The 22,514-nt window shown below is 42.0% G+C and overlaps 2 protein-coding genes across 2 annotated transcripts; both read right to left on the bottom strand.

The window, feature by feature from the left end:
* Nucleotides 1-269: 269 nt before the first annotated feature.
* On the bottom strand, nucleotides 270-4,353 carry LOC147247752 (calmodulin-1). The gene is made up of 6 exons (XM_086181242.1): nucleotides 4,228-4,353; nucleotides 3,411-3,441; nucleotides 1,991-2,134; nucleotides 1,793-1,899; nucleotides 1,588-1,723; nucleotides 270-1,499 (listed from the first exon to the last, which is right to left on the bottom strand). Exons 1-6 carry the CDS (start codon nucleotides 4,228-4,230, stop codon nucleotides 1,471-1,473), a joined length of 450 nt encoding a protein of 149 aa, XP_086037368.1. The 5' UTR covers nucleotides 4,231-4,353; the 3' UTR covers nucleotides 270-1,470.
* Nucleotides 4,354-8,992: 4,639 nt separating this feature from the next.
* LOC147247751 (mucin-4) lies at nucleotides 8,993-22,274 on the bottom strand. Its single transcript, XM_086181241.1, has 20 exons — nucleotides 22,138-22,274; nucleotides 21,519-21,686; nucleotides 20,870-21,049; nucleotides 19,764-20,355; nucleotides 19,275-19,424; nucleotides 18,795-19,012; nucleotides 17,865-17,940; nucleotides 17,496-17,786; nucleotides 16,625-16,861; nucleotides 16,360-16,512; nucleotides 15,799-15,977; nucleotides 15,091-15,283; nucleotides 14,854-14,973; nucleotides 14,653-14,772; nucleotides 13,756-13,776; nucleotides 13,550-13,611; nucleotides 13,206-13,398; nucleotides 12,385-12,513; nucleotides 12,103-12,235; nucleotides 8,993-9,575 (listed from the first exon to the last, which is right to left on the bottom strand). The coding sequence occupies exons 1-20, from the start codon at nucleotides 22,261-22,263 to the stop codon at nucleotides 9,434-9,436; spliced, it is 3,483 nt and encodes a 1,160-aa protein (XP_086037367.1). The 5' UTR covers nucleotides 22,264-22,274; the 3' UTR covers nucleotides 8,993-9,433.
* Nucleotides 22,275-22,514: the final 240 nt, after the last annotated feature.

Here is a 22,514-nt window from a genome sequence, read left to right as displayed (position 1 = left end):
CTGGGGAGATAGATGTATTCATCACCAAATATTCAATTATGTAGTTACATCACATCTTGTCACTTTACAATTTTGTAATGCTCTATATGTTTCCATATGCATCCACAGGGACAACTGAATGTGCATGACTGACCAAGCCTGTAACGACTGACTTCCTATTCCCCAAAGACAGTGAAACAAAACTAAGAGCATTTCTTAAGATCAGCAGTATTGAAGTACATGAAATTAATCTGACCTCATACATGCAGAGAATTCACAGGAGCCAGAGCAGAGGTCCACAATAGAGCTTTATTTTGTCATTCATCAAAATAACAAACTTAGTATCTCTGCAAGCTACTGTAACAAACTCAGAAATAAAATAAAACTGGTACACCTCTATTTACACCATGATTTCTGATGTACGCTCCATCATCTGCACCTTGTGAGTGGGGGCAAATGCCAAGTTAAGACATGAGGCAGTCAGCATCTACATGTGCCAACAGGAGCAAACATGTGGCCTGTAGTCAGCAAGGGGACCACAACAGGCTAATATAACATTGAGTACCATAGCATGCACTTCAAAAATAGAAGCCTTTGATCCCACTCAGTGCTTTTATTTTAATGACAATACAGATTTGATCTGAGCTTATCTTAACATTAAGAGGCATTGGCTGATGCTCCTCAGTGCTTTTGGGAATTAACAGGGGAAACTTGTGGTAAACATTGTATTCGAAGCAAGAGAGAGAAAAAAAAAAAAAAGGTTCCTATCAAAATGGAGCATCCTTTCCTCAATACAAAAATGGGAATTATTACAGGGTATACAAACTCAAGGATCCATTATAACTGAGAAAACAAGACAATTTTCAAATCCGGGTAGATTGTAAATTTTATTGGAAAACAAAAATATACAACTTGGAATGGATTATTTGAGGCATGACCAGAGGCCATTTAAAAAAAGAAAAAGTAAAAGTAGTGAGTAAAACATTAAAAAGCATGGTAAGATTAGTCGTTTTCTGGTATATAGAACAGCAGATACAAAAAGAGTTTGTACGAGTACCTAGGAGATACACCCGTGTCATTTTTTTTGCAGTAGTGCAATGCTGAGATTTTCCATATATACTTTGTCCGTAGTCCATGCAGAGTTTATACTCCTCTACATTGTTTCCATGCCAACAGTGTTGCCAAGTGACAACCAGCTGACAGGTTTCCAATGTCGCCATGCGTGGAGGGGCCCCGAGCACAAGACGGGAAGATTCGAAGTTCTCCGGCTCCCAGGGGCCTCCACAGGCATCTGGTTGTATGACCATTCGTCACTCCAAAAAACACCATGACAGCAAAAGAAAGGGACATGGGGACAAGAGCCTATGCAGTTTACATGCAGTTCCTTTGGACAGCAGAAGGGGCAGGGACGAAGGGGGCTATTAAGATTTTACAGATAAATTACACAAAGAAAAAGGCAAATTATTTATATACGAAATCTGTACAAGGCCTTCACTTCGCCGTCATCATTTGTACGAACTCTGCAGAACAAAGTAGAGAAAAGGAATGCAAGTATTTAACAAGCGAAGTGAGTAATTCCATTAAACATTTCTAATTACATCTACCCACCTTCATAGTTGACCTGTCCATCTCCATCAATGTCTGCTTCTCTGATCATCTCGTCCACTTCTTCATCAGTCAACTTCTCTCCAAGGTTTGTCATCACATGGCGCAGCTCAGCAGCACTGATGTATCCGTTGCCATCCTGAAGATCAGACCAGTGAGTAAGCACATTTTATGATTGCTGTATTCATGGGGGACAGAAAGCAATTACCTTATCAAAGACACGGAATGCTTCTCTGATCTCTTCCTCACTGTCTGTGTCCTTCATCTTTCTTGCCATCATGGTCAAGAACTCAGGGAAGTCTATCGTTCCATTTCCTGGAGACCAAAACACATGCGTGAGGGATTTCCACCTTGTACATTTACAGATTTTGTGGTTGTCAGTTTTTGAAGCCGGTTGACTTCTCACCATCAGCATCCACTTCGTTGATCATGTCCTGCAGCTCCGCCTCTGTGGGGTTCTGGCCCAGAGAGCGCATGACTGTACCCAGCTCTTTGGTGGTGATGGTGCCGTCTCCATCCTTGTCAAAGAGCGAGAACGCCTCTTTGAATTCTGGTAGTGAGAAGAAATGTATGGAATTCTTCAGGAAGTTCAAGATGGCACAGCTAAAGCCTGATAAGATGGTCATGCAGGTGTAAAACACTGCAAGTGGCTCAGAAAATAGAATTTAAAATTCACATTAAGCTTTAAGCAGACACTGCATAAACTTTCCCTCCTACACTTCCAATCCCACAGAGGAAAATCCTGAGTATCTCGTGACCCAGACGGCTATGACATCATTCATGTTGCAATTATAAACTAGCTACAGTGTATTGATGAGGCCTTCTGTTTTGAGTTCCAACTGCAGTTGTTTCTGTAAATAAGGACAGGACCATGAGACCAAGCCAAAGGACAGTCAGGAGCGAATGACAGCCTGTGGTTTGGTAGAGCTATGGGAGATGAGGAATGATGACACACTCATCAAGTGTGATGAGGCCAATGGGAAATTTGTAGTGTCATGCAGCAGCTTGTCAGCGTCATAAAACTGCAACTTGCCCTGCTGTTGTCAGGGTCAAATACACAGGGTGACACCCATTTTATGTGCTAAGGCTCCCTGTCTGATAAATAGCAAGAAATACCAGTGGAACCCCATTCCTCTGACACTGGTCAGTATAAGCAGACATCAGAGCATTTGCCCACACTTGGTGTTCAGTTTCTTTATGCTGTTCAAGCACTCTGATACAATCTAAAATCTGACTCACATCAGCAGAACACCTGCCAAGCTGAAGCCATGAAATACAGCAGAACAATACAATTGTCAGGGTACTGTGAAACCTGAGATCAAAACAGTCATGAAAAAGGAAGCAGCTTTGGGAGAGATAACAGTGAAATACTGCAACTCGCATGTTTAAGACAGATATTACAGCAGGTATCTGCCCAGAGGGACACTCCACCTGTATGACCTCACACATTATCCAAGACATATCTGAGATCAGTCTACTAGGTCCTAATTTCAGCAGAAATTCTACTCTAAGCAGTCCATCTGACGAAAACACACCCTAGGCAAAGGCCACATATGGCAGAGCGCCTCACTGGAATACACAGACCTTCCAGATTACGTCACTATTATGTGGCAACCATGAAAATGCTCCATTTTCCATGAGGGAGACCTTGTGTGCTCCTGAGCCAGTAAGCAACAGCAGTTTCATTCATTCCACTTTTATGACCAGTAGGCTGCCCTATGGAATGCCTTAAAAGGCTAAGGTGTAAATCCACTGCATGGATCCTTAATGCAGGCCACTTCTGCAGGATATGAAGAATAAGGAAGATCAATGCAGCGATGTCTTACCAGCAATCTGCTCTTCTGTAAGTTGATCAGCCTGAAAAAAAAGTAAGAGGAGGCAATTAAAAACTTGCCAAAGCTAGACAAGTTTTCTAGAACAGTCTCCTCATAGATAATCTGCGCCCTTATTTGTGAGGTTAATTAAAATCTGCAAACACATCTCCAGACCATATCCAGTCAATTGTACCATGGCTGCGACAGGAGCTACATAAGATAAAACAATCGCGATTATCGCATCTAATGATGCTTAGGGGAAAGAGAGGTTAGCTCCCACCTATTTCGCGCTCCAATATGTCTATCACCATTTTGAATGACTCGCAATTGGCGGTAACTGTTAGCGAACGTTGCTAAAATATAGCAAGCCGGCTCATGGTTCACGTTATAGAAAAATGTTGCATTGAACTGACAAAATGAGTCACAAGCAACATAGTGGTTAGCCAATGGTCATATCAATGAGTTAGTAAGCGGACATACAGAACACATGTAACGCGAATAATCATCAGCGTAAATTCTGTTTAATAATTTAAAAACATTAAAGGGGAACCGAACCCTAACTATGTTCCAAATGCCGCAAACGCGAGAACACGTTACACAAATTGACAAAGACTACAGTTAGCTTTTAAAACAAACTAGCAACACCTAGATAGTAGGAAGCTAACATTTAATGGGCCAACACTGCGGTACATACAACACACCGCAATGGTTGCTTCAGCCACTGAGGACTCAAGATTTTCAAAACATTCATGTCGAAAATTTCGAAAGAAAGAGGCGAACTAAAATTAAAATGGTTTTAGACAGGAAACGAGAAGGTTGTTTTCCTTACCATTTCGTTATAGATGCAGCTGGTGGTTCACGACAAAATCCGTAAAGCGCCTTGCCAGCTCACTGCACTGACAATATCTATGAACACAGTGAGGAAGAGGCAACTGGACTCGCCTTTAACCGCTATCCTAAACTCCTCCTCTTTTAAGTATCACTCCGCCAACTTCCATGTTCCTCAGTTGCTAAATTTATCAAAACACATTTATATATTTTTTGTACTAGTCGAGAAAATCAGGAATCAATTTCTATATCGCTCCCTTACTGTTGGGAACGTTTAAGCAATGATAGGAGAAATTAAAAGTGTATCGCTTGCGATCTAAATTACTGCGTATGAATACTTTCTGCTACTCCGTGATGGGGCGCAAGACGTAGCTGAAAGAAATCGCGCTCTCTGATTGGTGTGTTTGTACCTGCAATGCGTCACTCCCATGGTCTGCGCTGCCGCTGCATCTTATCCATAGAAATCCCAGTCAGACGCACGCACGCACGCACACACACACATACGCACAGGCATATCAGACAAGCGCGTTGCAAAGTGTATATACATATGGACATCATCTATGCGGGACCCAATGAGACTGTTTTGATTAGAGATTAGCCTCAAGAAGTATAGTTTATCATTTGTAAATGGGATACTACTGACCCAGTTTGGACTCTATAGTTTGTCTTGTGTCCTGTTGCTGCAGTTATTAGTTATTACTTTAAACTCTCTGATATATTGATACTACTACTTTCTTAAATTGTTTACAAGGTTACTACAGACAGTGACAGAGGGTTTTTTTGTGGGAAAAGTTACTCCCAAGTCTTCATCACAGAAGACTGCCAGGGTGTAATAGTTTGTAGGCCTAATTTGTGACACATGCTATATATGTGACAGTGGGTTCTCAGGTCTAATTATGCTGCTGTTGGGATTGGGAGTATCTGATAGCATGCTTGCATGTGCCTGACTGCTCTCTCGCCTCTCAGTGACCACCTGTCTCTGGCCCAGTCTTAGGGGAATTGCGGAGGAGGAGGTGCAGGTAGGGACACAGATGTGTAAGGAGAACCATTTGACTCAGAGAATGAGTTAGAATGAGTGTGTCACCAAATACTTCTCCATTTCTCTGACATTCTACTAACATCACACAGATATTACACTGTAAGAAGAGATGATTGCAAAAAGCTCAGTATCTGAGAGAATACAAAACCTAAGGATCCAAAGCATTTCCTGAATCCATCTGTCTGTTTGTAAAGGTGATGTTGCATATGATCAGCTGAGCAGCCTCACCATCAACCTGGCTATTTCCAACCTGCCTAATCTGGAGCAAATTGGATTCTTTTTTATTTAAATCTGTTTTTCTGCTACAGGGTTTTTGTCATTCTGCAGATTATGTAATGGCAAAGGTGACGGCACAAAGGCCTAAATCAGTCACAAGAAGCAGATAAGCTGGAGCATGTGTGAATAACTGTATGAACCCACCACGTGCCTCACAAACGAAACCTGGTAAACATTTTAACGTGAATTTAGAACTTAATACGTATAAGTGGGTATTTATGTCCCCAGGCAATGCCATAATGTATTTTAGATGTTACTAGGCAACATTAAAGGTCAACTGCTCCAATAAAGCTGTTGTTGAGAGACAATGGTTTAGTGTTGGATCATAAATATTTCAAAATCAAGGAGGTTGTCTTCTTTGTCCTCCTGCTCAATTTCTGTAGGCTCACTTCATCCAATATGCAGAATCAGCTGTTTGCTTGCGTAGATGACATGCCCTTCAACAATTCCCAGGTCTCAGAGGACCTGCTGCAGGTCAAAGGTGATTGTAGGCTGGGGGTTAATATGGAAAGGTCATATTGGAACCCAGGAGACATGACTTAATGGTCTATAAAACCTGAAACCAATCTCCAAGATGTAAGCTGAGGAAAACTCATCCAAAGGATTGAGGACTGGTTTTGTTTCTGCGTCATAAATGTTAGCGGTTCTTTTAACTCGTATGTTTTGGTTTTTTTTTTTCAATAATCAGTGTGCAACTCCTTTTATGTTTCCCCTTTTTATCAGCTCTGTGAATATGTAACTTCCTTGCATCATGAATCCTTATCAGACCAAGCCTGACCCAGAACATTTTTATAAAACAGCATCTTTCATTTCCACACCACGGGGGTCAAAGGTCACTCCCCTTCAGCACAGGCAAGGCTGAAGTCACCCCTCCATCTTCATTCATGTCACCTTCCAATGGCCTGTAACATCACCCCCGCTGATAGCAGTTAGCATTGTTCCCTTTTGCAGCAAACACCTCCATGTGAGTCACTTTAATGTCTGGGGAGTGTGTGTGTGTGTGTGTGTGTGTGTGTGTGTGTGTGTGTGTGTGTGTGTGTGTGTGTGTGTGTGTGTGTGTGTGTGTGTGTGTGTGTGTGTGTGTGTGCACGCATGCGTTGGGGGGCACCATGTGAGATTATGTTGTATTACTGTGCAGGGTGGTGATATTGCACAATCATGTTCTAAAGAGAAGGTTAATTTTTAAGTGGCGTATGAGGTCCAGCCGCCAATATGAGAAGCTGTTTACCTGTGTAACTAAAAGACGTGGACGCCATCATTAATGAATGAGGCTTTGTAATGCACCTGCTGGTTCCTTGCCAAGGGAGCAGATCGGCTTTCATGGTAGAGAATGGTTTAGATGTGAAACCACTATTAGTGAAAGACCTTTACGTGTGTGTGTGTGTGTGTTTGTGTGTCCTGCATGTGTTTGAAACCATATCTGAGACTATGCCTGTATGCATGTGCATGTGTTTGTTAATGATGGTAAATATGACATCAAGGGAGTGTCTCCATGTTTGCATGTATTTTTTTTTTTTTTTTGTAATCTTAAGGTCATTTCAGCTGGGTCTTGTCTGGATTCTTAGGAGCACCCATAATGTTTCCCAGCAAACACCAGCTTAAGTTCTGGTTCTGTCAGTAGATGCAGTTAACAGCTGACCACAAACCACTCCCAGTAAATGAGTATGGTTTTACAGTCGTGCAGTAAGGGTAATAGCCATGTAAAGTCCAACACCAGGCTAGCCGCATATGAGCCAATCTCATCGGCATGCTGGCCTAGCTACCTGTTACTGAGAAATGACTTGTTTTACAAAATTACATCATGAGGCAAAAATGATTAATGGCCTCAAATCGGATAAGAGGATTTGGTGGAGCCTGCTATTCCCTCCTATTTCAATCATGTTATGATGAAATGGATATAGTGTAAAGCATGCACTTAGTTTCTATCCCCCCCAACATGTAGTGTTTGTCTGGCCTGACACAAGATCATCAACCATCTCAGAACCTGCACTTGTTTTATTTGAGGTGATCCGAGGGACAAAACCACTTACAGGCTGTCAAATAAAATCCCTGCAGTTGATCTTCACTACCTCACTTTTCATTTCCACTCCTTGTCATATCTCTTGTTCTCTATCTGTCCCTGTCTCCTGTTCCCTCGTTCCCTCACTGGCTTGCCTCCAGCTTGTCTGCTGCAGTCATAGTGGAGCTGGAGTTCAGACACTGCAGCCTTCAGCAGCACATGAAACACTGCTACTAGGAAGCTTCCAGAAGTGTGGCACTACAAAGATGATTTCATCCTCAGGAGCCGTTTTCTTCTATTAGATGTGTCTTTGTCTGTTGCATGTGTCAGGGACTCTTGTTCCTATGGATTTTTATTCCTTCCAGAAGTTTTCTCTCTGTATGTTGCGCATGTGGTTTAATCTCCGTTTACTCTCCCTATTTATCCTGTAGATATTGAAACCAAAAGAAAACCGAGAGGCACTGCTTAGCTTGTGCTGGAGTAGTTTAGAATGTATTTTAATGCGTAATCACAAATAAGTAAGCGACAGGGGCAGATTGTTAAGCAGCGGCCTGTCCTTGACCCTGGCTGTAGTGTAGGCCAGGTCTGTCTCTGCAGTGGCAGGGACCTGTGAGGCTGCCTCTCAGATCTCCCTCTGCAGGAGGCAGTGGCTCCACCGCATGCTGAGGCCCCATCCAGATGAAGGCTGCAGAGCAGGTGTCTCATTGTCTGTGTGTGTGTGTGTGTGTGTGTGTGTGTGTGTGTGTGTGTGTGTGTGTGTGTGCTTGTGTGTGCATGTGCTTTTCTTTATATGTGAGTGTGTGTGTGTATGCTTGTGTGGGCATGTGCTTTTCTTTATATATATATATATATATATATTTATATTTATATATTTGTGTGTGTGTGTGTGTGTGTGTTGCGTTTGTGCTTAAACTCCACTCGTAAACAAATGCGACTAATCCGCCCGGTGAGAACTCTCAGTTGTGACACCTGGTGGCTGAAGGAGAAAACTACAGGACCTTAAATTTGAGCTAGTGGTGCAAAGTTTTCAACATATGATCATCTTAGATTCTTTGCATGATTAAAGTTGTGAATTAATGTACCTGAGTATTATATTTATGTCAATTTTGAGGTCCATATACTTACAGGTACTTGCTATTTTACACTTTTTCCCCTTTATATTTAAAATGGAAAAATTCTGCCCTGTGCTCCATTTCATTTATCTGACAGTTGAAAGCACTCTGCATATAAAAAAAAAAATGTAATAATCTTGTCTCTTCTCAGGTATGTTTGTTATCTGAGGAGAAATTCTGCTGCATCTTGTTGCTACAAAGTCAAAGTTTTTATTGATTTACAGTATATTTACACATCTTGTACTTGCAGTCCAACTTTAACAAGGACAGATAAAATGAAGAAGACTGCAGTTCCAAAATAGATTTAAAATGACATACATGATAGATTGTATTTCACTGTATGCAAAGCAGTAACACCTAAACCTCACCTTATATTAGAACTCAAAGTGACACTGGGTATTCTGGTAGGAGTTGGTTTAGTATCTGCTGGAAACTGGAGACCCCTGCAGTGGTTTACTGCACACATCTCCAGCCAAGAGATCGTCTAGTTCTGCTGGGTCAGACTCCGACTGTAAACAGCTGTCCACGTGATAAAACTTTCGCATCAATCTTGGCAGGTCCATTGCTCAGCTCAGAAGAAAAAACACTTTAAAATTCTCTCAGGTTTAATTACTTGATTCTTACAATATAAATAAGAGTCATTCCCCTTGTCTTTATAAAACATCTTCAAACTTGTCCAAAAGTGCTTGCACTGGGTTTGTAAAAGCAATTCTGTGTTTTGTGTGTGTGTGTGTGTGCTGTGTGGTTTTGCACATGCATGAATGTGTAACCTCAACATATGCTATCTGAGGCGTTGGCGTGGCGTGACGTTGTCTATGATCCGCGGGCTGCAGTGTGTGATGTAGTGCAGGGCGGGGTCGGAGTAGTTGAAGGGTGGTGGGTTATACTGCTCCTGGATGTGGTCTGGTATCAGGTGAGGCAGACTGGAAGAAAACAAACAAGCCAGTCACAATGCAGAATAAAAATGAACAACCTAAGCAGAACACAGCAGGTACTGCACTCAGTCTGTCATGGTAGTGTAAACATGTCAAGGAGTGATGCTGTAGCAGCATGTGAGGAGGTGACATGTTTGTTAACTATATATCTCAATCACTCCAGGAGTCACTTATTGTGTCTGCACATTTTGTACCTTTTGCCGTGAGTCTCCAGCTCTGACTAGAGTTATCTCTAATTCCTCAAACAATCATTCCAAGCAATGTATGTCAGTGTTTGGACAGGCAGCAGTTGTTGTTGAATACTCAGCCACTCATGAATATTCATGCAGGCTCTAGCCTAGATACTCAGAGTGTTGAAAGATGCTGAAATCTGGGGCTAAAGCTGATTAAAAACATGAATCGCACATCCCGAATGCTTCACTGTGCGCTGATTTGGAGTTCAGATGTTGTGTGACTGTATATCGTTATGCTTGTGCAAACATGTAAATCCTCTCTGATAATGAGGGGCCGAGTGTGGCACCTGGTGCATCATGAATCCTTCTGTGAATAGAAGACCAAAAGAAAAACAACACTCCCGCAGATAATTCTTTGCAAGCATGTTGACTGTACAATGATTTTACTTCTTCAACCTCTGTGACAATTTGTTCTTCAGACTCTCTGGTCAGGGTTACAGTACCTAATTTAAAATCTTGTTTATCGATGCAAATTTAAGCACGTAAAATTCAAATTTAAAGGGAATATCAGACACATTTACTTGCTCCACCACATCCACACATCTGGACCTTACGTATCATGATATCATACCACGAGACAACAACCACTTCCCCTGGCTTTAGCTCATTCACTCTAATCTAACAACATAATCCCACAATGCTGGCGCCATGCACGGCCATTATATCCATAGGGTCTCGTTTACTGATAGCAGAGAAAGCAGGCCAGTCATCAGGGGGATTATGTGTCTCTAACACCTGGCCCAGATGTCACACATCTGCACACACACACTGAGGCCAAGGACACATGATGATGCACAAAGTCACAAACAGATTTTCTGCTATGCACATTTACATCTGTGAACTTGCTTGATAATGAGAGTTGTGAACAATTATTATTAGATGTTTTTCTTTATATTTACTGGAGAAATTACACGGAATTCTTTTTTTTATGTTTTGCCACTTTCCTGTAAGGAAACACTTCTAATCTGAATTATCCTGCAACTACTCAGTTTACTGTATATTCCCTCTGAAAATAAATGTTAGCCAAGAGCAGTTTCATAACTGGGACCAAAGCTGTTAGTAGGAAGTGTTTTTGTTTAATATAGTAAGAGAGTGGGCAGTCCGTCCTCCGACTTAGAAGAAGTTAAACACGAGGAAGAAGACAGGGCTGCAGTAGAGTCTTCAGCCCATCAAGTTGCTGGGAGGATTGAGTGTGTGTGTGTGTGTGTGTGTGTGTGTGTGTGTGTGTGTGTGTGTGAGTGTGTGTCTGTGTGTCTGTGTGTGTGCCAGAGAGAGCCAGAGAGGGAGAAATGGACATTCTCTTCACTAGTATATTCTGTGCTGCAGTGAACCCTGCGTCACCCTCCCTGAAGGAGCATCAAACCTAATATTAATTGAGTTTTATGCACCATGATGGTATGTGGCTGTAGATCCCCACTTTACAATAAACTTGGGATCATGTATCCCCTCAGTAACACACCCCCGGGTTCCACCCCAACCTCTGAAAGCTTGTCTTTACTGTAACCCACAAATTTCATATCAACACCAAAAGTAAACCACTTTAAACCATTTGGAAAATGTATATATTCATATAGTCCATCTTTTTGTATCCTTTTTATTCATTTTGTCCTTTTTTTTTTACTGCTTTTTTACCTATTTATTACTGTGTATTTTTTGGATTTTGCAAACTTGATAATCCGCTTTACTGCTGTAACACTGAATTTCACAGTCTTGGGACTAGTAAAAGATTATCTCATTGCATCTCATCTTAATGATTACTTGACACATTAGTAAACATTGAATAAAGCATTACTTATTGTTAAAAAGCATTAAATAACAGTTATCAACGCACCTTTATTGCAAATGTGACACTAAATGATCAATGGTATAATTTGACAGAGAAGGAGAGCACAGATCACATTCACACTTGGAAGTTTTCCACTACCACCACAGTCTGATCTGATGGCCACTGCAGGTCTGCTAGTGTAGCTAAGAGTTAAGTCCTACTTTCCATTTTCCCCACCCAGGTTTATCGTCCCAGTCCAGGGAATTGAACCAATGACCTTCTGATGACAAGCTTGCCTCTGTGACTTATGGGTTAAAAACTGGGTCACCATTAGTGTCCATTGTATAATCTGTTCATCCAAAATAACCGCAGCCATAACAAGATGTACTCCTTGCCAGCATAAATATCAGTCTGATGAATATCATTGCTGCCAGCTACACCCATGAATGATACATTTTTAAGCTGTGAAATATTAATATGTGAATTCCGCTCAGAATGTGTAGCTCGTGTCACTTACTCTCCTGTCACTGTCTTTTTACAACAGCAGAAATACGCCAGAGCAGCCAGGAGGAGCAGCAGGAGAGGAATTCCAATGCCCAGGCCCAGGCCCAGAACCAGGTCCAGCTTTGTTTCATTTATCTTGCCTCGATCTGCCAAGTTTCCAGTCAAATGAAACACTGAGTAATTAACGCTTTTTTAATAAAGAAATGTCTGACCAGAGCGGTTAAACTCTAATAAATGGTTCATGATGTCATTCTAATGAATGTCATATTTCTGACATGATTGCACAGATACTTACTTAATATGCAGGACTGGGTTTCATCCACATCAGTTGTGCCGTTGCAAACGCACCTGTAGCCTCCGTAAGTGTTGGCGCAGAGGGCAGGGTGGACACACACCGCCTCCTTGGACTCACACTCATCCAGATCTGTAGGTGTGGACCATCCAACAGTGGAAGAGAGAGAGAACGAGCCTTTCGCCACTTAAACAGTACAGTTTATACTATAAGATCTCAAAAAAAAAACAACCAGAAAAACCTGAATCATTTTACATATGAATTCTTTTGGAAAAGAAAGGTTTTTCATGTCTTAAATTTTACGGTTGTGGGATCAATATTTCATGTTTCACTGTAACACCAAAGTAATTTAGCGCTGTTGCAGAAAGGTCAATAAACTAGACTAAGCGTGCTAAATTAAATTATAATAGTTGGATATTGAATTACTAGAATTAGACTTTTACCTCCACCAAAGAGGTTATGTGAGCGGTTTGGTTGGTTTGTCTGTATGGTAACAGGTTCACACAAAAATTACATAGATTTTCATAAGATGGATCGCAAACCGATCCAGGAGGGTTTTGTTCTCCACCTTCTTTAACAATTATTGCTTACATTTTTTTTCTCCCATTTCCATTAATTCTTTTGTAAATATAGCAGACTTTTATGAAAGTTAAAAAAAATGAGGCATATTAACATAACTAATATCTATCAATGCTTAGCACTTGAAAATAGTGGATTATTCTCTGGTAGTAGGTAAGTGCCAACCTCTTAAACTTGACAATGACAGTGAAAACTGACCTTCACAAAGGAAAAAAAGCTGATTGATAAAAGTCATAGGAGTTTACCATCAACTTCTACTGCACTGACGTCATAGTGGCTGCTAACTCTTGCCAGGTAGTCTCTGATGTACCAGTGGGGTGTGTCACTGGACACATTGATGCGATACTCAGCCAGAGGTGGACTTGAGCCCTGACCTGGATCCTTCTTACTGGCATTATAGAACTTGTTCTGGAAGCCCATAGACAGGATGTCCACCAGCTGAGGAAGAAACATTAAACAGCACAGGTATGTCACCCGTTGGCTTGTATAGGCAATATCCACACACACACACACACACACACACACACACACACACACACACACACACACACACACACACACACACACACACACACACACACACACACACCTGTTTGAGTCCATCAGGTTTGCTCTTCCTCCAGCCCACAGAGACATTGAATACATTATACCCTGCAGACATACAACAGCAGGGACAGCTGTGTGATGACCTTTTATTACCATAAATGGGCATGTTTACCATGATAACACCAGAGGCAGACATGGGCTATTAGAATACTAATGAAGCCATAGAAAGAACCATATGGGAACTCTTACCTGGAGGATTGGCAGAGTCACCTGAAGAGAAATACAATATTCAGAGACAATGAAATGCACGAAAATACACTTCTGATACACTGGACACACACATACACATTCTCTTTAACAGCACAGAGAGGCTAACTGTCAAATATTTGTTTGGTCATTTCAAAGTGCCATTACATTGCACATGATCCCATGTAACTGGATCATGTGCAATGTAATGGCACTTAACTGTTTGATTTCATGACACTTAATAGTTCCTAGACTTTGACAAGGAGGTAGATACCCTTCTCTCCTCTGAGCTTCATAAGGGAGCTGAGACCCACAAAGACTTGCTGAGTGCTAGTCAGCTTAGCGCCATGACAGCACATACAGCATTTTTATCTCATTGTCTGGCTCTAGGGAAGACCACATATAAGTGTATTGCCCAAAAGGTTGGCATATTACTTTGGTTGATTGTTGGGTTTCCAGAAGAGTTGGGCTCCCTCTAATAAGAGGGTAACAAAGGCTGGCTGCATTTTGTGACCTGGTGCAAGGTTCTTCAGTCTTTAACAGCTGGGATTCAACCAGTAGAGGGCAGTGGTTATGCATATTTTCACTGCAATACGTAATAATTTTGATTCGAATGATATGATGGGGTTTTTGCCCTGAATCTATCAAAGAAACTGCTCCCATTTTTCAATAAGCTGTCGAATCGGGACAAGGGGGAAAAGGAACTGACAGGGAGTAATGGAAAAGAAGACCAACAACTTATTTATCTATTTCATTATTTTTTTCTTTGCTTCTCCTCACTCTTGCTACCCTTGTCAAGGGTTGGAGTGAATGGTCGCCTGAAAAAAAGAATAGCTCAAACTAAAATAATAACAAAGGCCACATACAATAAAAAAACAGCCTTAATAAGGTATGACATACCACATCCCTCAGTGTCCTTGGTGTCCTGGTATCTACAGAAGCAGTCGACAGAGCCGGCTTTGTTCTTGCACTCAAACTTTGCATTGGGGCAAGTTGAGAGCTCAGCACATTCGTCTATATCTACAGCACAGACAGTTTCAGAAAGTGTCACTTCAATTATCAGAAGAAAAGTTGAGATTATTCATATTGAGGACTCAGTACCTGTGCAGTTGAATCCATCTCCAGAGAAACCCGGCTTACATGTGCAGGTGTAGTTCTGTTTGGTGCTTGTGCAGGTGGCGTCTTTGTGGCATGGGAAGGTGTAAGGAGGCAAGCACATGTCTGGGATGATACAAAGAAAAACAAGATTCAGGTGCGTCACATTAGATGTGGTAAAATGTTTGGTATGAACCAGATAATGTGACACTGACAAAACACTATCATTCATTTGCTACTGACTGTGTTCGAAACATTTATATCCCTGCTTTCCACTGGGGACGGTATTATTAGGGCATTCTCCACAGATGAACTGGCTGGGCTGGGACTGGGATTGGCATCGCACTCCTCGGAAACAGGGCTTCCCTTTGCACACATCTGCAGGCTTTCCGCAGAACTTCCCACTAAAACCTTCAGCGCAGAGGCATGCTACCACCTGGGAGAGAGAGCAATTCAGATGAGGTTTCATCATGCTCTAATCATGACTGTTAGCCATTATAAAATGTGTCCAGTTTAATGAAGTTATCGAGATCCACCCATCCATTTTCTATCGCTTATCCTTGTCACATAGACAGACAACCATTCACACTCACAGCCACGCCTACAGTCAGTTTAGAGTATCAATCAGCCTCGTCTCCATTTGCATGTCTTTGGACTGTGGGAGGACGCGGGAGTACCAGAGAGAACCCACACAGGCACAGGGAGAACATGCAAACTCTACACAGAAAGATCCCGTGCCTGAGCCAGGGCTTGAACCTGGAACCCTCTTGCTGTGAGGCGACAGTGCTAACCCCTGTACCACCGTGCTGCCAGTTAAAAAGATACATAAATTAAAGTTTGTGAGTCTCCATCCAAACCAACTGCCCAGTTTTCAAACTGAAGTTCTGTATTTTATAAAATATACAGTATAATGCCAATGAAGCTGTGAACGACGGAATATGAAAAGTTTACCTGGAACTTTCCCTTCTGATGGTTTTCAATGATGATGTCATACTGACAGGTTCCTCCATTGAGGCAGTTGCAGACACGAAGAGTAGGGGTGAATAGTGAGCTGCTGAGCTCATCACTGACCTTAATAGTCAGCTGGACAGGCATGGTGCTGAGGGGCATCCAGGTCAGGTAGCCATCACCTGAAGCAGAGAGCACAAGAATGGCCTAACAGTGCTGGTAAAGCCTGCACATCAGGGACTCATTCATCTGTTGGTCATTATATCAGTCAGGGATTCAGGACTAGGGTTAGCAAAGGAGACCCAGCCATGTATTTCTGTTTTTATGTCTGCTAGTTTGTGTCTTTCTCAGTGTGACCCATCCACTGACTAAGCTTGTCCCATCTGCACTGCTGGCTACAGCTGCAGCCTCGCCATCCCACGAACAAATGTCAACAGTAGCGTCATCTGTGACAAATATGAAGGGAGGGAGGCAGGGAGGAAGGGAGGCAGGGAGTGTTTTTTGGTATTGAGAATAGAGGGAAAAGTGTGTTTGTGCATGTGTGTGACAAAGAGAGAATCTTACCAATGCCAATGGAAGTCTGTGGTGGTCTAGGGTAGAGCAGTGAATAGGTGGTTGGGTCTCCATTTGGGTCCTGGGTGATAATCTGAATGTTGACAGTAGAGTTGACCTTTCCATGAATCACTGTAGGTCCCGTGACTATGGGAGGCATGTTACCTATCACATCACACAGAACATATGAAATTATTGCAGGTCAGTGAACAAATGAACTCACAGCTCTGATTAGTGGTGATATGGATGCCGGGTGTCACCACCTCTTTCATTTTACCATAGATTAGAACCAAACTCTGGTACTGTTTCTTGGCATCAAGAGTTGACTGGCCCAGTTCAGAGCTGCCGGATGCGAGAGTGTCATGGACACACTGCATGCTGCCTTTGCAGGTTCTCCTCAGCTCCTCCACCGAAGCAGGACTGACACCCTTCAGCAGTTCCTCATAGGAGGCAGGTTTCAATGGAGCCAGAGGAGGTAGGGAGAACAAGAGGCTCTCTGGTACTGGAACTGCCCCTAGATACAAAAATGCGTACATAGGTTGTAGATGTGAGGGCAACAAGAGCTGTGACAAATGACCTACAAAATCAAGACTGGGCTGTACTATTATGGGAGTATTTTTTTAGTTATATAACACTATAAATTTATGGTCTTTATTTGACTCTATGGGCTGCACGGTGGTGCAGTGGTTAGCACTGTCGCCTCACAGCAAGAAGGTTCTGGGTTTGAGTCCCTGCTCAGGCACAGGATCTTTCTGTGTGGAGTCTGCGTGTTCTCCCTGTGCCTGCGTGGGTTCTATCCGGGTACTCCAGCTTCTTCCCACTATCCAAAGACATGCAATTGGGGACGAGGCTGACTGATACTCTAAATTGATTGTAGGTATGACTGTGAGTGTGAATGGTTGTCTGTCTCTCTATGTTGGCCCTGTGATGGACTGGCGACCTGTCCAGGGTGATCCCCGCCTCTCGCCTGTTGACGCTGGGATAGGCTCCAGCCCCCCCGCGACCCTTAATGTAGGAATAAGCGGAAGACAATGGATGGATGGATGGATGGATGGATGGATGGATTTGATTCTATGGGGTTTAGTATAACCTTCACATTTGGGTTGTAAACGTCCAAGGCTAAGTGTATCTATGTGTGTTCCACTCACAGGACATCCCAAAGTAATGCAGCTTGTCCTCCGAGGGAGGGTTGAGGTAAGTCAAGGGCAGGATTTTGCCATCGGACATAAGGAAGTCATCAGATCGGTTTGAGCTCCAGAAGCCCATTAAACCCACAGTTCTGTTGTAAAAGGTCTGAGGAACCTCCACCATGGCTGCTAGCTGACGGTGACCTGCAACCTGCCACACCGCCACATGGAGACCACCGGCGTACACCGCTGCACAATGAGTGACTGACACACAGCGCACTGCGAAGTCCTTCTCCCCCATGTGCATTACACCTGAAAATTAGCCGCAAGTCCCTCTGTTTACATCAAGCATGATACAGGTAGGTAGGAGTTTTATGGTAGGAGTATTACCGAGTGTGACTGGGACCTCAATGTCGTCCACAAACACCTGCAGGCCCTCTCCTTTCTCCGCACATCTCCATTCAATCTGAAAGTAACATCCAGACATAGAAGGTTGAGTTAGGATTTACAGTATTATCTTTCTTCTATAAATGAACAGTGACTGATTTTGCAATCCTAAGGCATGCTGCGGAAATTTGTTAGAAGCTATTCAGCGCTTGATTAATGATTCTGCGGGGAGTTTGGAAAAAAATATGAAAATGTAGAAATATTAGTGGTCCCAAGGACTGCGGGACTATCACAGTCCTGATTGGATCCTTTGTTCCAGACTTTTCCTCTATATACTTGGAAATGTACTTCCTGTGAAGGAGGTTTAGATTTTCAGTTTGAACTCTTTGCCACTAGAACTAGAAAAGTTTCTAACTTCTGTCTACTCCTTTTTCAACTGATGAGGTTTCAATGAAAATGTTTGTCGATAATTTGCCAGCTTTTTTGTATTTAAGTTTGTTCTTATTTACATTTCATTCTCTTTTTTATTTTAAGTTTGAAATATACTGAATAAACTAAACTGAACTAAACTAAACTTAATGTAGCTTAGTTTAGCTAGCCCTAACATAAAGACTGGGAACAAAGACAGCTTGCTCTCTCCAAAGTTCATAACCAGTTTAATCCCTGGAAACAGATATGAAGCCATAATCTGTTTATTTGTTGATTCAATGTGTAACTACATGATCTATTTCTTGACAGAAAAATCTCTAAATTCTTGATGTGAACAGACAGATTTAATAAGAAATTAAAGAAGAAATTATGAAGTCTCGGTAAGAAAGTGAAAAGGCACATTTCCACTCAACTGTTTTATGTTAACACATAAACTGCTCTTTATCAGCCACACACACTTTTATGCTATCCTTCTTCCTCACACACTCTTTAAAACACACTGACCTTGCCAATGCCCTGGTGGAAGGCAGCCATGCGCACCACCACTGGGACCTCAGTGATCCCCTTTGTGCTTGTGTGTAGCCTTTCAGTCTGTCCTTGCAGGGTGAAGATATTAGATCCGGTAGAAGAAGACAGACGCACTATCACAAACTCTCCCAAGGCCTTGAAGGAGTACTCTGTCCCATCAAAGGTGATAAAGTGGAGGCTCCCATACACCATCGCTGCGGTGGAAACGTGAACGTTAAAGGCTTTCTAGAACATTTTTCCAGGTGTTGTTCATTTTAAAAAACAAAAATAAAAAAACAGAAGACTGACAAAATGTGGCATTATTATATTCAGTCTAAAGAAAACCTTGGCAACAAAGAGTGTATTTTAATATGACTGCTGTGGCTGTATTCACCAGTTAAACTTTAACAGTAAGAGAATTTACATTGATTAAATGCAAGTTGTTGCTGGATTTTATCTGTTTTTGTAGTCCCTCACCTACACCTTGTGCTGCCTTTTCAGTTTGGATGCAGCTGTCAGGACCAGCCCAGCTGTAACCTTTGCACCGGTCCAGAGGCCTCTTATTGAGGTATAAGTGGCACAAAGGAGACTCAATACAGCACCACTGGAAAGGCAGGAGATCTTCATCTGGAGGTTTGATGTAATGGACGAGTGGTTAGACAGACGGTTCTGTATCTAAATGTTTCTCACGTGAGACCAACAGCTTTTTATGCTGTTGATGATATGTTAAAATGTTAAAAAATGATGATAAGTGCAGTACAAAGCTCTTTAAATAATTGTAATTTTGCAGTATATTAGCCATGACTTTTTCATGAACTTGGGAGAGGGTCTTGACAGTAGCTAGGCTAATGCTGTCTTTAAAAACTGTAGCTGAGGTCAATCCCTCTTAATCAAGAACATTAAAAATATACAGTATAAAATATTAGAGGCTACTAGTGATTGACCAAAATAAACTGAATCACGTACCAATATACTTTTTTGCGCTGAGTCTGAAGAAGTAACGTTCGGAGTACCCAGCCAGCAGGGGTCCCTCGGGCTCATACACACACCTCTTCCCTGAGCCATGTTTGTTGGTCAAAACTGAGAGGAAGATGTGTCCCCCAGCACCACCCCACTGCTGGCCCCTCAGTGTCTTCACCCTTGCACCTGGATTAGTGGTATCCTGTAAGAAGGACAGGTCCTCCAAAGCCTGGGTGCGGGTGCAGGGACACAAGGGCAGACCCTCTGCCCACTCAACAGGATCTGGTTCTGTCATGGCCCAGGCCTGGCACATGATTCCTGGATCCCCATCAGACCCGGTAGATCCAGTTAAATCATAAACCAGCTGCCCTAACTTCCCCAAGGTCCCTCTTACTTGCTGGGGCCTGTACCTGCCCCCAGGGCCAAAAAGGTTTCCTGTGGGGACAGTGGGCTCGTTGTGGGAGGTTTTTCCATCTGTATAACCAATGACAGCATCATGGTATTGTCTCTGGCCAGGACCCCACATCATATCACCATAACGCAGGAGTGCAAAGGAGCGCAAGCCATCTGTGGTCAGAATACACTGGAAAGTGTTTGTCTGGAAAATCCAAATATTGTAAAATTAATCAATTCAGTCAATTTTTTACGCATTGGATGATTAATTATGTTTTATAGGTTAGTTATTGTTCACTGACATCAGTAAATATTATTACATATCGCAGGAGCAACAATATTAGAAGACAGGTGACTAAACATGTCTACATTTAAGCACTTTCAGTGGAACAGCCTCAAGGTGGCAGCAAAGTTTAAATTTAGATGGACCCCTAGTCATCAAACTGCTTAGGGAGCACATTTTTGGATTTCAGTGTAAGACAAAAGAAAAGGAATTTCTCACTTATACCAGTGCTCGAAAATGTAAAAATATTTTTAGGTTCTTACAATTTAAAACTACCCCTCAACCAAAAAGCTGTCCATTTGTTGATATCGATCTTAGAAAATTGCAATTCAGAGAGGAAGTGAGCTCAAAATTACTGAGATGTCTTTGAGAGGGATCTTTTTTTTTTGATAATAGAATACTACAGTGATATGTATAATCTGAAGAATCTCTTCACCTCAGACTGATTGATGTACTGGTAAGAAACAGGCATTACACGGTCCCAGGTGATCTTGAGGATCCAGGAAGGAGTAAAGGCAGGTTTGCCTCTCTGCTCCTCAAACTTTGTCACTTCATCAGCTGTACGGTTAAACACTATCTGAGAGTAAACATCTGACATATCCAGCTCATGGTATTCCTTGAGACAGAAAAGTGTCATGAATTAAGATGAAACTCAAGCCAACAAATATTTGGATATGACAAGATTTTTTTTTTTTTTTTTTTTAATTAGGGAGCTGAGACTCACAAAGACCCGTTGACAATTTAGCACAATGAGTGGTGGTGGATGGGCTGTGTTCTATAGCTCAGTCAAAAGTCATGAAATATGTTTTGTCTCCAGGATAAGCGGAAGAAAATGGATGGATGGATGGAACCTGACCTATTTGAACTAGAATATGCAGAGGAGGAACTACAGGCAAAGTAGGGAAGACTCATCCACTTCAATTCATTGCGCTAAGCTAATTAGGAGTCAGCTTGTCTCTGTAGATCTCAGATGCAGACACAGAAGAAAAAGGTATCTATCTTCTGGTCTGGCTCTGATGAAAAATGTTTTAATGTGATTTATGCAAAAAAAAAAACTTCAGCTTTGACCCCTCATGACATCCAACCTGAAAATGCAGCTGTCCATCTCCTTGGGTGAGGTCAGCATCATCCCAGAACACCGCCAGCAGAGATACATTCATGTGGTCGGGGAAACCGCTGGATAAAGGAGCTGGAAGCAGGTGCTGCTCATTCTCATCAGCCGTTTGAAGCTGGACAAGACCGTTATCAGAGAACTGAGAAGACGGAGAGGAGACACATCACAACTGAGATGGTAGCTCAAGAATTTGACCATGGTCAGTCTGAGTTAATTATAAGAGCATTTGAATTAATGCTACTGTATCTGAATGCTGCAAATTACTAATAAAATATTAATTTCTGATGTTATGCTGCCTTCTACACTTTGGAGACTAACAAAGTTAACCACAAAACTAAACAACATGTCAACTATATCCAAACCTTTATTTTTTCTAACTCATATTCCAGTGTCCAAAACTCTCAGCCTCTCACTAAAATATTTAAAATTTATTTAGATCAATAAATCAACAAATCTAAAATCCAATAAATCCATGATCTTAAAATGTTTTGATAACAGAATTTGGGTTCAGATTCCAACAGTTTTCTCAGGCTTACAGCAAAGATGTGTGCTCTCAAAAACTGTAGAAGATTAATGCACTGAGAACTTACATACAATCTGTTGTACAACTTTCCCATGAAGGTGAAACCCATTGGTGGTGTGATGTAAGGAGAATTTCCATCTTCCATGTTAACCTGTACTTCTTCATCGCCAACTTCTGCTCCATAGGGGTACATGATGCTCTCTATTTGAGGAGCATAGACAGTTGATCAGCGGCAGTCGCAAAGACAGCTGCATTATATGAACCTTATTTTGTCCCCACAAATTAAGTTCATTTGCTTCAACCATGGGAGATGATCTGTGACATCGAAATCCACATCTAAAGGGTGCAACAAAGAAGACCTCCCCTTGTGCCTCAGTGGGAAAAGACGAACTGTAAGTGAATGTGAAAACTAAGCTTTTGCCATCCTTTTTGACCACGAAATGA

The sequence above is a fragment of the Aulostomus chinensis genome, chromosome 16 (genome assembly GCF_037954235.1).
Source record: "Aulostomus chinensis isolate RoL2024-O1b breed Wild chromosome 16, RoL_Achi_v1.0, whole genome shotgun sequence".
NCBI classification, from domain to species: Eukaryota; Metazoa; Chordata; class Actinopteri; order Syngnathiformes; family Aulostomidae; genus Aulostomus; species Aulostomus chinensis.
This window is presented reverse-complemented; position numbering and strand designations above follow the sequence as displayed.

Bases quoted from the DNA above. Each gene is read 5' to 3' on its own strand.
- LOC147247752 (XM_086181242.1), bottom strand. The intron at 1,900-1,990 runs GTGAGAAGTCAA...TTTGGTCTCCAG, and splicing joins CAACGAAGTGGATGCTGATG to GAAATGGAACGATAGACTTC. The intron at 1,500-1,587 runs GTGGGTAGATGT...TTTGTTCTGCAG, and splicing joins TGGACAGGTCAACTATGAAG to AGTTCGTACAAATGATGACG.
- LOC147247751 (XM_086181241.1), bottom strand. From the start codon at position 22,263: ATGTACCCCTATGGAGCAGAAGTTGGCGATGAAGAAGTACAGGTTAAC. The intron at 17,787-17,864 runs GTAATACTCCTA...GCTAATTTTCAG, and splicing joins TGAGGTCCCAGTCACACTCG to GTGTAATGCACATGGGGGAG. The intron at 13,612-13,755 runs GTAAGAGTTCCC...GTATGTCTGCAG, and splicing joins TGACTCTGCCAATCCTCCAG to GGTATAATGTATTCAATGTC.